This window comes from Sprattus sprattus, assembly GCF_963457725.1.
Source record: "Sprattus sprattus genome assembly, chromosome: 7".
In the NCBI taxonomy this organism is placed as follows: Eukaryota; Metazoa; Chordata; class Actinopteri; order Clupeiformes; family Clupeidae; genus Sprattus; species Sprattus sprattus.
The window spans coordinates 21,939,423-21,954,278 of NC_137926.1; the positions used below are offsets into that span (position 1 = coordinate 21,939,423).

Here is a 14,856-nt window from a genome sequence, read left to right on the forward strand (position 1 = left end):
CATAATTCCCATTGACAACATTGATGCTTTGGTCTTTGTGAGCACAGGCTCCTGTAACCCAGGAGCAACAACAAAATAGGACGTGACAGAGGTATGTGATATAAAACACAAGGGTGCTGTGTCAAATTGTAAATGGAAATATTTCACTGCAAGGTGATTTGTCAGCCATGTTCCTCAGTCTGTGTAGGAAACAAGCCGATAATATTCATGAGATGAGTACAGATATGGTTGGTCACACTTTCATAAAATCTTCAATTCTAGAGGTTCTTATGTTAATTACAATTTTTGTATGATACTGCCAAACAACCTGAAGACATATTGAGAAATTAAGTCAGGAAACAGACCAAAAAAAGTTGAATGACATCAGTTTATTGTGGCTGCCATTATAATCTTCAGTAAATCAAGTTTCATTTTTCTGAGAAATCAGTCAAATATCCATTCAAAAGTCAGAACAAGGAGAAATTACAGGCATGGTGTTTTGGTCCTCGAAACCATCTAAGGAGACCTCTAATGGTTAGGGAAGGTACCACAATGATCTGATTATATTGTAGGAATAAGCACTCAAATATGTCTAATTACAGATTACCCATAAAAATGACCACATATCCAAACATACTTTTTACATGGAATTATCTGCAGATAAAATGAAAACACAGCGCCACTGCTTGGACCTTGACCAAAAATACATTTGTTCCATTGCTTCCCAATTTTTGATTCAGTTACAACAATTTGAGATAAATAGCAGGCTTAAATTCCAAAACACAGAATAACAACTTCTGTGACAGAATTATATCAATCCCTACATCTCTCATGATAGCATTTCCCTCTATTCTTGATCTTATCGGCAGTAATGATATGGAATGAACTTTGCCACAGCAATATTGTAATGAGAGTTCTACAAGTACCCTAAATGGGCAGGGGTTGGTCAATCATGCTATTTAAAAATGACAGGAATATAAATGCAATTAGAGTTCCTCTTGATCAACATAACCACAATCCTTCACAGCATACCATAAAGACAATCTGCCAGCTGTTGACAGACACAGCATCTTCACCACAGCCAGCTATCCAGGTGTTGAAGGCAATAGCAGGACTGCTGCAGGATGGAGGTGAGCTCCCTGTAGGTCTGCTCTTTCCAATTTGGAAGAAGTCTTTCGTTATTGAGAGCTTGCAACTTCGGTGTCCCCTCCCGCAGGACATGGTAAAGGCAAGGCCACCGGCTCTGTATCCTTAACCTGGTCCTGCGGTCTAGAGTGATGCCACGCACAATCTTCTTGGCTCGCAGCTCTCGGAGTGCTGGGAGGTTGAGGCAAGAGAATACCAGGCCTCGGCTGGGAGAGACGTCCAAGAACTCCAGCGACAGAGACTCCAGCGTGTAGGAGATGCCCAAGTTCCTGAGGGGCACCAGCACATGGAGGGTCAGGGACTTCAGGTTGGGCAGCGATTTGGTCAAAGTCTGCAAGGTGCTCGGGCTGACACCTTTGAAGACCCAAAAGTACTTAAGCTCCAGGACACGGAGGTGCTGGAACTGATTGATGAGCGAGACAGACGTCTCCGACCAGTCAAAGTGGAGGCGCATCTTGGTGATCCTGGGACAGCTCTGGGTAAATTTAGTAAGCAGGATCTGAAAGTTACTAACCTGGTCCATCTTGGTGATGCTGTCCTGGTGGGAACTGGAGCTGGAATTCAGCCGCAAATCCAAAGGCTCCAACAGGGTGAATGTCCAGTTCAGGTCTAAATGGCCGAGGTCCCTACAGTGAACATTCTCCAGCAGGTGAGAGAGGAGCTCCCCCCACTTATTGCACTGGTCCCCCAGATCAAAGCTGGCTTTGAGGGTGAGAAGACTGGCCCCACGTGACATAAGGTGATGAGTGTAATGGTGGACCCATGCTTTCCAGCGCTCAAACTCTCGGTTGGACACAAGCAACCCTTCTTGGCCCATGTGGAAAACCCCACGTCGTGAGAAGTCTGCTACTCTCCAAAGCTTCCCTGATCGTACCAGGCAACTCCAGCTGGAGCACACAAGGGCTGAGTTGCACTTGTCCACCTCGCTGAGGAAGGAGAGAACATGGAGCTGGCATTCCACAGGTAGAAGATTGAAGGGAAAGAAATCGTCATCAGTCTTCGGTCTTCTCCTCCCACTGATGGGAGCAAGGGGTCGCTTCCTTGGAGGCATGTTGTTTCACCTGAAGTGGGCCTGATGACTTTCCATGTCATGATCTTACCAGGACATATTCCCTTCGTCTGGTTACACCTTAAAACAAAAATTAAGTCATTACAAACGCATTTGAAGTGTTATGCTGCTGATCACAGTAACAACAAAATACGGTTGATTTTCCAGGAGTACAACATAATATCAGTAGGACAGGTTGGCATATGAATGCAACATTTCGTTCGGTTGTTCTAGAACGTACAGCACAACACTGAAACAAAAGAGGCATCGAGAAAGCCGACAAAGCTGAGAGCAAAATTGTTAGCCAGCCGGCTTTTACCCTTTGACAGTTACTGATAGCAACTTACCTCTTGCATTTTCCATTTCTTAACAGTGAGCTTGGATATACAAAGTTAAAAGCAACTACCGTACAGTGCCAGAGAGAAATGGTTAACGGTATCTCTGGTACCCCGGTAGCTTTTACAGCTAACGTTAGCTACCTGTATACCCTGCTAGCACCCTAGCTTATTATGTTAGCCAACTAGGATATGGTGCTAGCACTCATAAAACTGAATCAAAACAGAGGTTGCAACATGCATTTTATAGAGTTAATAGACAATGCCCCTCTTGTGATCATTACTTTAACACTTCATCAAAGTGCATAGTGTCTTTTTCACTATGCCAAGAGCAAATCGATAGTAGTAAACTTAGAAATTTGATATGTTAGCAAGTTGTCTACGTTCTCTGCTTAGTATGAGGATTTGTTGTTCTTCCTTCATGACATCATCAAGATGCGTTCACGCAAATTCCTTTCCCCTTTCATTCAGGTTCTACTGCCATCTACTGTGCCTACCTAGCACATCATGAACACCGCCAATACAGCCAGAGATGTTGTGGCTTAGCAGGTCTCTTAAACTTTGATGTACGTAACTTGCAAGTCACTTTGGATAAACGCCTCTGCCGAATGAATGAATGTAAAAAAGAGGAAAATGTAACTCTGAGCTGGACAGAATCTATTTAGAAAATATTTGACCTCTAGGCCTACAGATTGACAGCATCCACTCAGGATGGAATGCAATATCTGTATGAAGTAGGCTTTTAAAAGGGGAGAGAAACCAGTTTCAGCTGCACTATGTCTTGAGTCTTACTTACTGGTTTATGTTTCTGAAACAATACTGAGCAAAGTAGAAAACCTGCCCTCTCCTAAACTCAGTAGGTTTGCACTCTCTAGACACAGGGTCATAGTGAGGAGCTTGACCCCAGGTCCCTGAGCTTGGAGAACAGTCTAAGGGGAACTACAACATTGAACACTAAATTGTAGTCTGTGAATAGCAGGCGCGCATTATTCCTCTTTTTGAGGCTAGTGTGGAGGATGTGGGAGATGGCATCATCAGTACTCCTGTTGGGGCGATAGGCGAATTTAAAGGGGTCTAAAAATGCAGAGATGAGCAGATTGAGTTTTGAATAAGTGTCTCAAAGCACTTCATTGCCACAGAGGTCAGTGCAACAGGGCAGTTAACATTAACATCTGACCAGTGATATGTGCTATGTCATTTCTACTTTTCGCTTTAAATATAGGGCCTATTCATTTACACCTGCTTCATTTTTGATATTGTGTAAATCCTGTACAAATACTGCCATTCAAAATGCATCCTTTGCTGTTTACACTGCCACATACTGTCTTTATGTACATTTTTTTCAATCATCTATATATAATCTGTATTTTGCTGGCACGCCATCTACGTATATAATCTGTATATTTTTCTTTCTTGAGTGCCACAAATGACTGTAGCAAAATTCCTCTATGTCCACACAGTCAAAAAAGCTGATCTGATTATAAAGGTGTTGAGTCTCTGACAAGAAACATCAGGGAAGCCCTGGATATAGGTTTAATTTTGATAGTCAAGCTGGTGAGAAAAAATATGGTGATTTTATCCTGGTAGGAACTTGAGTTCACTCACAAATCCAAAGGCTGTAGCAGTGTGAATGTCCAGTCCATTTAAATGGTAAAAGTCCTACAGTACACATTCTCCAGGAATCTAAATCAAAGCTGGCTTTGAGGTTGAGAAGACTGGCCCTGCATGATATATGACATGACATGATGAAAAGAGCCTATAGAGATGTTTGCCACATTGTAAATGAAAAGGAACCTTTGAAACATTTCGAGTGTGTGCAACATTTTCCCTTTTCAATAATGTGCTCTTACTAACACAAAGAGTGGTAGACTGCGTAACACTGGAAGACTTTTTGAGATAAGCAGGTAGGAAAATGTATGAAATAGGCCATGTCATTTCTTTACCGAACACATATCCTAAAATTAAATTTGTAATGTATTCCATTAGATATCACATGTATTAATGTAGCCTATTCTAAATATTTAGGATTATGTCACCATTGTTTTACATTTTTTAAGCTAACAAAAATAGAAACAGTTGTCTGACGTTGAGGTTGTAAGGCCCAACAACAACAACAACCCACAAACCCCCTTTTCAGTGAGGATTGATAGATAGATAGATAGATAGATAGTTATTCATTTGTTGTTATTATTATATCATTATAATTATGAGCCCATTACAGCAGGCCTATTTGCCCATGAAACATTACTAACAAAGTTTGTGTCAAATAACCTTAAACAGCAACGTTTTTCCTGCATATAAATTAGTACCAACACTAACAATGTCCAATTAATGGTGTGTAAGAGTGTTTTTTATTAACCAAGACCTATCAGAAAAAACCTGGACCCATGACTGGCTTAAAACGTACTGGCAACATGATAATCTGATTTTACATTCCCAACACGCTTTTAAGCAATTAAGGCTCCAAAGTTTATAATCTGAGAGAAAAATAGAAGGATGCCTCTGAGTGATGCACTTGAATTTGAACAGCTTTTGCTCAATGTAGGCTGACCTCTAACCAAAAAAATCTGACTGCCTTTAAAACAGTTTGTATGGAAATAATGCAGTCAATATTAAAAGAAATGACGTGTCTGCTTTCTACGGGGAAATGATTTTACAGAATCATCGTGTTTTGCGTCATTTAAATGGTTTAATGCTTCGTTGCTCAGCATATTTTGGCAAATGACAAACACTGGCTTTGGAATGTTTCTGCCATTGGTAATAAAATACAATTTTATATAAAAAGGGGTCACTGGCTTATTTCAAGTAAACGCATATTATGTTCTTTCCCTCTGGTTCTTGGTTTGAACATTGCCTGTGGCAGTGACAGGGCTCTGCGGACCGACAGCTTCCCTGCAGTGGACCCGGCGTCTGTTTGAGAAATTAGCTTGTGGGAAACGCTGGTTTATGAATTTTTGAATTTGAGTGACGATTTAAAAAGTAAGCCCTTCGACTGATCCATAAAACTGCATTCTGATTACCACCAATATAAATAGTACCTGTAGGCTGTATCTGAAGACAGGTATTCATATTTAAAATACCTACCGCTGTTGCGTGTATTAGGCTATCTAACTCCCAAACACTACCAAAGATAGCCTATAATAATGCATTAGCTGGGCTTTAAATTTGGCCTTTGACGTCTATGACATTTGTTGTTAAATTAAGGGCTTTAGCACAGTGTTACTGTTAGTGTTCTTCAGTGAGCATTAAGGCTACAATCACAGTTTAGATCATAACTCAACTCCGATTTCCACTTGACTCAGAGATGCATGTTGTATCCTAGTTATGTGTCCTCCCCTCAAAGTATATCAGTTCCAGCAACTTGAGCTTGCCAGTGGTGTGTTGTGAAATACTTTTTTAATAATTGTTCTCTTCAAAACAGGCTTATTTTAAGAATATTCCAAACAAATAATAAAAAACTTTGAGCCAGGTGGGATTTTATCATAAACGTACAGATGTTTGAACGCGGTGGCTACCTCCATCGTGTCCCCCGTCGCTGGTTGGCTGCAAATTCTCCGTTCCTGCTAGCTAGCTAGCTAACAAACTAGCCTTTAAAGGCATTTAAACTGAGTCAGGCGCGTTTCTTGTTTACATCCGATATATACATGATTGAATATTATTTCGTCGTATCTCCATGCATGCTTGGCGTATACCTTCAAAAAATACACTTCAATCCCTGGCAAGCGCTGAATTTCAAAACGCAGGCCGTATTCCATGCAAAAACATCGGCTCTGTTTCTTTCGGAGGTAGTCCCATCTTTCTTAGCCAGAGTTGGCAGCCATCTTGAATTTTAATGTTCATTTTCTGGACATTTTTGTGTACCATAGTATTTTTTTTATAAAGGATGCTTTGAGATCCAGTGGTATTTGGGACGTGTTGTTAATATCACAGGATAAACAGTAAAGTGAGTATTAAAAATACAGATCAGTCTAATCGGCTTGATCATTCCTTTATTTGATTCTTTTTCCGGGTAATGTTAGCTAGCTGAAATTATTAGCAAACGGGGTGGCTAGCTTGCTCGCATAACTTGGGTCGCGTTAGCTAGCTAGGTAGCTTGGTTTCTATTTCCAGGCCCAGTGAAGTAGCCTATTATTGGAGCATTTGTCAGAAAAGTAATTGAGAATAATACGAATATTAACCAGTAGCCATTAATACCAATTGCCCGGTTGATGCTGTAAGAAATTACTGATGTGTCCCAGCTACCGTTGACGTTGGTAGCAATCTAGCTCCATTGTCCTAAAGGGTAACTAGCCGGTTAGCTAGTTAGCCTAGTTTAATGCTAGCTACCTTGGATATTTAACGTTATCATTTTTGAAAAACATAGCGAGTCAGTGTGCCAGCCAACACGCTACTAGGTATAGTTAAGCGGTTATTTCAGGTTACAGCGTTTGTCCTGCGAATCAATTTAATTGGTGGCACCAGTCATTTTTTTCAATTGTGTGAGTTTGTGTGTTGCACATCCATGATTGATTGATAAACAAAAGCTTGCCAAACTAAGCATCAAACTTGGCTAGCCAGCTAGTTTATCATTACCACACTTGTCATTCAGCATCAAACTACAGTCTATAGCCATGAACCACGATTGACTCTGGGTTATGAGCAAAGTTATACTCGTGTAAAGGAAGGAATCTATTCTTGTACTGAATGTGTGTTTATGATTGGTAGTGATAAACTAGATATAGATCAATTTCATTGAGGTTTCTTGGCGACCAGCAGGTGGCAGACTAGGCATAAAATCTCAAGTTGCCTTGTAAACGATTTTGTTTACAGGTCCTAAATGTTTTGCGTTGTGTTTTGTGAAAAACTTTTCTGATTTGAAGGATTGTATTCATAAGAATAAAAGGAGTGAACTGATAAATTCAGAACCATATTCTGTGCAGGATTGGTATCAATTTTGACTTGCTTTTAAACTTTATCAGCACGTATAACGTTACATCTTTGTCTTTGCTTCCAGTTACGAACAGTTGCAGAGCACAGCTGGGGAAGGCACTCTCAGTGACTACATCTGTTCAGTTCAGCAAGAAAAAGATCTGACATCTTCATTGCAACCCCCTTTTTTGTATCAGACCACATGGTGGGCCAAGCACACATAGGCTAAATGCACCTTCAGCAGGTGGCCAGCTGGAATGAAGTAGATGGGAGAATCCAAGAACATGGTGCTGAATGGCAGGAGACATGGCAGCAGGTTCTCCAGCCATCAGCCCTCCAACAAAACCAGGTCACAGCAAACCCACCTGCGTCAAGCGAAGGGAACCCCCAGCGGCAAAAGATCCAGTCGCCGTGAGTGCCCGGACCCATGCCTGTGCTGCTTGACACACACCCGCCTAACACACATTGGAATTTAAAATAAATGGTTAAATACATTGAAGTAGGAACACTTCCATTATTACTTCTCTCTCCTGTGTTGCTGCAGACTAACTTGTATTGTTCTGCCTAGTGCTTTGGTGACACTATGTTTTAAACACATGCAGTTTATCAGAGTCCCAAAAATCATGTTGGTTTTTCTGCTAGCAGGGTATGGAAATGCATCTATGGACGTTGAGCGTCGGCATGTCCCAGCCTCTGGAATGACAGCCAAGGAGCTGTGTGAATATGATGACGTGAGCACAAGCCTGATCCTGGACCCTTACCTGGGCTTTCAGACACACAAGATGAACACCAGGTCTGTGTGTCTGGCTCTCACAAGGGGTCACTAAAACAACTCACAGTGCACGATCCTGATCAGGTCTTGTAGTTGTGGGTCAAGTTGCTTTAGACAAGAAGTAGATTGAAGGATTTATCCTCAGTGTGACTTGGCAGTTGTTGGTATTGTTTTGTGAAGAAAGCACACACATCAGACATGTATGGTTCATGTTATAGTTCATATACATTGCATTTTCAAATATGCTATACTTATAAATATACTTTACTTATAAATATTGAGCACTGTGATTGAAATTGTTACTGAAGCACTGATTATATATGTGTGCTACATTTGAATGGATGTCTCCCAGGTTTCGGCCCGTCAAGGCATCCAGACAAGCGGAACTGAAGGATATGATTGAGAGTTTCAAAAAGCATGACGACATTGAGAAAGCCTTCCAGGCATTTGCATCAGGAGATGGGACAAAACCCTACTTTCCAAACAAGAACAAGACCCAGGAAAAACTCTTCAAAGAACATGTAAAGCATTTGCCAAATATTTAATGTGATCGTTTGTTTTTTGTGTGTGTTTAGGGTTATGTTGTAAATATACCTTGGAAAGTGAACTGAACAGTGAGAACTGCCCTTGTTGTTTTTGGAACAGGTACATGTTTATCTGCGCATGTTCGCCTCTGACAGCGGGTTTGAAATTTTGCCATGTAACCGGTACTCTTCAGAGCAAAATGGAGCCAAAATTGTAGCAACAAAGGAATGGTAATGCACCTAGAGATATTTTGTTGATTACCTCTCAGTCACGCTCAAAACAGTGTAAAAGGGGACGGAAAAATAAATACATTATCCATCCCAGTGGACAAATAAAAGCTTTTGTAGTTCAATTTCTGGGTTCGTATTACACATACCAGTACATTATATGTGCAGTTGTATTGGGCCTGCATATGTAAGAGGTCATTGTCTTCTAATTTACAAGCCACAAATCTGTCAGATATTACATATAAAAATCTGCTTACATTTCAAGGTGCTATTTGTGCTAGCAATTTGTTTAATGCAGACAAATTACTTTTCTCCATGCAGGAAGAGGAATGATAAGATCGAATACCTGGTGGGCTGCATCGCTGAGTTGACAGCAGCTGAGGAGAGGTTGCTGCTTCGGCATGGGGAAAATGACTTTAGCGTCATGTTCTCTACACGAAAGAACTGCGCACAGCTCTGGCTTGGACCTGCAGCGTTCATCAACCACGGTGTGTGTGTGTGTGTGTGTGTGTGTGTGTGTGTGTGTGTGTGTGTGTGTGTGTGTGTGTGTGTGTGTGTGTGTGTGTGTGTGTGTTTCCCAGAATATACCCACAACAACTTAACACATATATACATTCATTAACACATTAAATACCTGAATCAGATTCTGTTTACCGCAGTACCATTGTATTGGCATTGCCATAAACTTCAATATGTAGTCATACGTAATAGGAAGTTCTTTGTTCTGGTTTCCTTGTGAAACTAATGTAGGACTATAGTCCATATCTATCTGCAAAACCTTCAATATAATATGTATTTTGACACAGTAGGTCGAAAAAGCTGATTGAAAAAAACCTTTGGAACAGAGTTTACATAGAGAATTGATACATTTTTATGTGGATGTTAATGATCCTTTTTTCAATTCCTTAACAGATTGTAGGCCAAACTGCAAGGTGAGTGTTGCTTGAATATTAAGGAATATGTAATGTCTTTTTATGTTAAGTTCAGAGAATCCTTTTTAGGATGTTGCTAAGTTTGTAATGCCAGGTTAAACACAAATGCTGTTGCAAATGATTGTGAATTGAGGTAAGGAAAACATTGAGATGGCAGTGCCAAATGGATTGTGTGGATTGGATGACCAGGATGAACAGATGACCACTTAAAGAATGATATAATTAAAGTTACTTTTAAACCAAGTGTTTTATTAATCTGTCAAAAATCCCACTAAAAAGACATTATGAACTTGAAGGTTTTTTATTAAATTGTTGTACAAACACACCTATCTGTATATCACCTTGTCTTGTCTTGTCAGTGTGTTCAGACTATTGGGGGGTGGACTTTCAAGGTTATTCTCTTTACTCACTGCTGTGTTTCTGTGACAGTTTGTGTCAACGGGTCGTGCCACTGCCTGCGTTAAGGTTCTAAGGGATATCGAACCAGGGGAAGAGATCTCTTGTTACTACGGAGATGGATTCTTCGGGGAAAATAATGAATACTGTGAATGCTACACTTGTGAACGGTATTTTGTTTTTCTTTTTTGTCCTAGCACTCAAAGTTAGTGATTTGTGTGAAATGGATCAAAAAAACCTAACCAAACACAAGAACATTTAATATATTTCTTAAACTACACATAACCTCCTGAGGGGTCAACCGCATGTTTTGCATAACAGGCGCAGCACAGGGGCATTCAAAACGAAACCTGGACTGCCGGTGGAAGCTCCCGTTATCAACAGCAAGTATGGCCTGAGGGAAACGGACAAACGCCTCAACAGGCTGAAGAAGCTGGGGGAGGGCAACAGGAACTTGGATGGCCAATCAGCACACTCCAGTGTCGACACAGATTCTCAGGAAAAGCCCAATTCACACCCATGTAAGAACTCGTCGTGTGTGTGTGTGTGTGTGTGTGTGTGTGTGTGTGTGTGTGTGTGTGTGAGAGAGTGTTTGCCCACATTTCTGTCTTGTCTGGTCTGCTGTTTTGGGAAAAAGAGTGTCTCACTGATGTGCTTATATTAGTAGAAATTCTTCTGTAGCCACTGTAAGAAGCAGCCTGGCCATGTTTGTCGACTTTTTTGACTTTGTTTGTCTTTCCTGTACCTAGCTTTAAGGAAGAGGACATCCCAGCCTAGTGTTAAAAAGTTAACAAGACAAACCTTGTTAAGCACTCCAACACCTACCTCATCCTCCAAACTACGTTCCCCAGACAGCTCCAGTTTACCAAAGAGACAAATATCAAAGCCCGCCAAGACGCCTTTGCTTAAATTAAGGAGACATTCTCGAGGGCCAATGGTAAAGTCCGCTAGCCGAGCAGCTACCGTCAGCATGTGCCACAAGGACACCCCTAAGAGAGACAAAACACGTCGGGGTTCAGCACAATCGCTGCCCATCAAAGGCAGCTCAGCACGGAAGGCGGCAAAAGAAAACAACAATCAGAGCTCGCCAAAAGGCACCAGAGCTCGCAAGGACCACTTGCCCTTGTCATACAGGACTCGAAGGTCGACCAGGACCTCCATCAGCTCTGAGGAAAATGCTGGCAGTTGTGGAGGCTTTTATGGACATGGTTCCTCTCCCAGCCTGGGCCCGCCCCAGGGCGATGTAGTTCCTAAAACTGAGGGGGCAGAGAGGGATCAGATGGGCATGCCTGGCCTCCAGCAGGTGAACATGCCCAGTCTCGAGGCGCATTGCCCACGCAAGGGCATGTGCCCACGCCGCAGGAAAACCCCAAAGCTGGAGGAGAGTGTCGGGCCGTATGGCCAGGCCTTCCTCCAGGAAGATGTCCCGGACCTGCGGCACGCCGACGTCGCCGAATGCGGGAAGGTTTTGCTAGGTCTCCCAGGCCGCCACCAGAACCAGAGCTCAAACCAGCAGCAGCAGCTGGACAGTTCGGGCAGCAAAGCTGGGAAACTCCTGCGGCGCAGCAAGGGGAAGAAAAAGAGGCGCATCACACGATATGACGCTCAACTGATCCTGGAGAACAGCACAGGCATACCCAAACTGACGCTGCGCAGGAGGAGGGACAGCACCAGTAGCAAGGCCGAGCCAGGGGAGGTGGAGACACTAGGAGCTTGCAGCGGAGGAGGAGGAGGAGGAGGAGGTGGTGGTGGTGGTGGTGGTGGTGGAAGCTCCTCGTCCTCTAAAATCAGCATCAAATTCAGCCAGGACCATGAGAAGGAGCGTGGTGGAAGCGGAGGAGGAGGAGGAGGGGGATTGGGATTGGGATTGGGAGGGGGTTATGTCCCCTCGAAACTCAACAACGGCTACGGCCACGCTGGACACAACAGCGCCACCAAGCTGAAGATCCAGTTAAAGCGTGAGAAGGCTGGCAGGGGGCCGCTGCCACGGCCGTACTCTGATGATGTCACTTTCACAGGCATCGTCCAGCGGGAGGCGGGCGAGGTGTTGGAGCATCAGCCAGGTGGCCACAGCACAGCGGGCATGGAGGAGGACTCGCTGTCGTCGTCGGAAGAGGAGGAGGACGAGGACGACGAAGAGGAGGAGGACGAGGAGGAGGAAGAAGAAGAGGAGGAGGAAGAAGACGAGGAGGACTACTTTGACAACGAAGAGTTTGAGGATGACTTCATTCCTCTCCCACCAGCGAAACGCTTACGGCTCATCGTGGGCAAGGATTCAATAGACATTGACATTTCCTCCAGAAGGAGAGAGGATCAGTCTCTCAGACTCAATGCATAAGCTGATATGGGTTGTGTTTGCGGGTGAGGGCTGGAGTATTGTTCCAATCATGTATTTGTTTATTTGAATCATGTAATTGAAGTGGGCTTGTAAAAACAAACAAAAAACAGTGAAAATTGTAATTGTAATTGACACAAATGAATCGTAGTGATGGCACTTCTCTATTGGTTCTGTACCATGAATTATAAATATTGTAGAAAGTGTACAGGTATGTATTCATGTCTGATAATGTGCAGATAATTTTGTTAGCGTTCATTAAGCTTTATCACGTGCAATTCTTATCAAATGCCCCAAGTTCTTTTCCATGGGCTTTAAAGACAAGGTTGAGGAATACTAATACACCAAGAAACTTTTTAACGGACACATGCATGAATTCACCCAAAACTAATAATTTAGTCAAGGGTTTTGTGGCTGTGTCTACATGTACATATATAAATATATCATTGAAGTGGCAAAGGAAGCTATAGGGAAAATTACAACACATGCATATAGTGTATGGAACAACTTGGAGGAAACAGAAAGCCTTGTTTAACATGGCTTAGATGGTATCCTGCGATAGGCCAATATGCTCGGCACAGAATTCTTAAACTGGTTGAGCCAAGCAGACCATAGTGTTAAAGGTGCTAATTTTCATGTAATTGTGTGGAGACGTCTGTGCTGTGTTAAACACAAGAAACTGTGTGGTCCCCAGCTCTGAAAAATATAGATTTCCAAGACCAACGGCCTTGACGACATGTTCAGTTTTCTTTCCTTTTCTTATTTCATTGTTCAGTGCATTGCATCAAATTTTGGCCTGACCTCACATATACATATGCAAGTCAATGTTTGCAACCAGCAGTCATCTTTGATTACCATGAAACGAAATTGAATCACATAAAAAAATTATATATACAGTATATCCTTAGAAACTTGATTCATCCTGTTCAGGAGTCAACCACCAGTTTGTATCTGGATGCTATTGTCTTGACTGTAGTGTGCATGCTGTGCACTGCCAAAAAATTTAGGGATTACTAAATAAAACACACTTTTTTTGTTTTTCTTATCACCAGCAGGAAACTGCAGCTTTTGCTCTCTTTACGTTCTCCACCTTTGGGGTGTGTTGGTTTTACACTGTATGCTGTCCGAAGTCTACTGTCTGTGCATTTAGTTGAGCAGTCAGCATTTTTGTTTTTAAAATCATGTCTTGTAAGTATTTGATTATTTTGTAGCACATCTTTGCAGGATTACGGGATCATGTATTCATACATTTGTGGGTATATTCTTCACTATGTACATCTTGAGAACTCTTTTTATTTAACTGTTTGAATACTTGAAGACATAAAATTCATTTTTCAAGAATGTCAGTGAAGCAATCCTTTATGTAACGTTTATTTACACCCCAACACGCTTACTAGATGAGTGTGTTCAAAATGTGCTTCTTTATCCAAGCATCTATCTTAAATGACATGAGGAGAAGACATGTCATGGGGAGACACTGACAATCTAAACTGTATTCCTTACCTCAGTGTTGTCAAATAGTTTTGGACCCAGTGATTTTCTTATCTCATCAAATTTGGACATTTGGACCAGTTTAAGATTACAAAGTACAAAACCTACACAGACTGTCTGGTTAGGTGATGTAATTGTAGCAAAAAGAATAACAACAGCAATTATTTGTTGCTCTCCTGTTGAGAAAAGGACAGGAACTCAGCCAAGTTATGGTACAGCTCCTGGAAAACCAATGCTGGAACCAATACATGGCTACTTAACCCTAACCCAAACAGTCAAAGATTTCAGAAAATGCCATTGAGAAGTTGTCCAGTGGTCAGGCACTAGTGCGCAGCACACCTGAAAGCATGCCAATGAATCCCTTCTAGGCGGTCACATGTTGAATAGAGCCTGATTAATCACCTATTGGTGAAGATGGTTGTAAAGCTACTACACAGGAAATGGTGATGAAGTCACGGATGATCATGCCTGGCATGATTCACCCTCATATGACCACTGGCAGCTGACCCCGTTAAGACCTGATAGAGCTGTACTGTCATCAGGTTGTGAGAGGAGGTTTAGGCAACAAACGGTAATCTAGCCTCATGATAAGCCAAGCGTTGTCCACACAATATCGTCATCATCAGGTTGTGAGAGGAGCTTTAGACAACAAACGGTAATCTAGCCTCATGATAAGCCAAGCGTTGTCCACACAAAATCGTAAACTCAAATCATAAGCACTTCACTAAGCGGATTTAAGTCTTGTCAAAAGGGTTACACTAC

The 14,856-nt window shown here is 42.1% G+C and overlaps 2 protein-coding genes across 3 annotated transcripts; one reads left to right on the top strand and one right to left on the bottom strand.

Moving 5' to 3' along the window:
- Positions 1-803: 803 nt before the first annotated feature.
- On the bottom strand, positions 804-2,695 carry LOC308368539 (uncharacterized protein). The gene is made up of 2 exons (XM_080842734.1): positions 2,521-2,695; positions 804-2,254 (listed from the first exon to the last, which is right to left on the bottom strand). The coding sequence occupies exon 2, from the start codon at positions 2,174-2,176 to the stop codon at positions 1,052-1,054; it is 1,125 nt and encodes a 374-aa protein (XP_080698860.1). The 5' UTR covers positions 2,177-2,254; positions 2,521-2,695; the 3' UTR covers positions 804-1,051.
- A 3,423-nt stretch (positions 2,696-6,118) lies between these two features.
- kmt5b (lysine methyltransferase 5B) lies at positions 6,119-13,820 on the top strand. 2 transcript variants are annotated; one of them, XM_080842061.1, is made up of 10 exons: positions 6,119-6,451; positions 7,502-7,827; positions 8,062-8,209; positions 8,541-8,709; positions 8,834-8,943; positions 9,262-9,428; positions 9,853-9,872; positions 10,302-10,438; positions 10,590-10,789; positions 11,018-13,820. In XM_080842061.1, exons 2-10 carry the CDS (start codon positions 7,683-7,685, stop codon positions 12,604-12,606), a joined length of 2,685 nt encoding a protein of 894 aa, XP_080698187.1. In that variant the 5' UTR covers positions 6,119-6,451; positions 7,502-7,682; the 3' UTR covers positions 12,607-13,820. The 2 variants fall into 2 exon arrangements, with proteins under 2 accessions (XP_080698187.1, XP_080698188.1); XM_080842062.1 differs by having other exon boundaries at positions 6,119-6,293.
- The last annotated feature ends 1,036 nt before the right edge of the window (positions 13,821-14,856 follow it).

Bases quoted from the DNA above. Each gene is read 5' to 3' on its own strand.
- LOC308368539 (XM_080842734.1), bottom strand. From the start codon at position 2,176: ATGCCTCCAAGGAAGCGACCCCTTGCTCCCATCAGTGGGAGGAGAAGA.
- kmt5b (XM_080842061.1), top strand. From the start codon at position 7,683: ATGGGAGAATCCAAGAACATGGTGCTGAATGGCAGGAGACATGGCAGC. The intron at 8,944-9,261 runs GTAATGCACCTA...TTCTCCATGCAG, and splicing joins ATTGTAGCAACAAAGGAATG to GAAGAGGAATGATAAGATCG. The intron at 9,429-9,852 runs GTGTGTGTGTGT...ATTCCTTAACAG, and splicing joins TGCAGCGTTCATCAACCACG to ATTGTAGGCCAAACTGCAAG.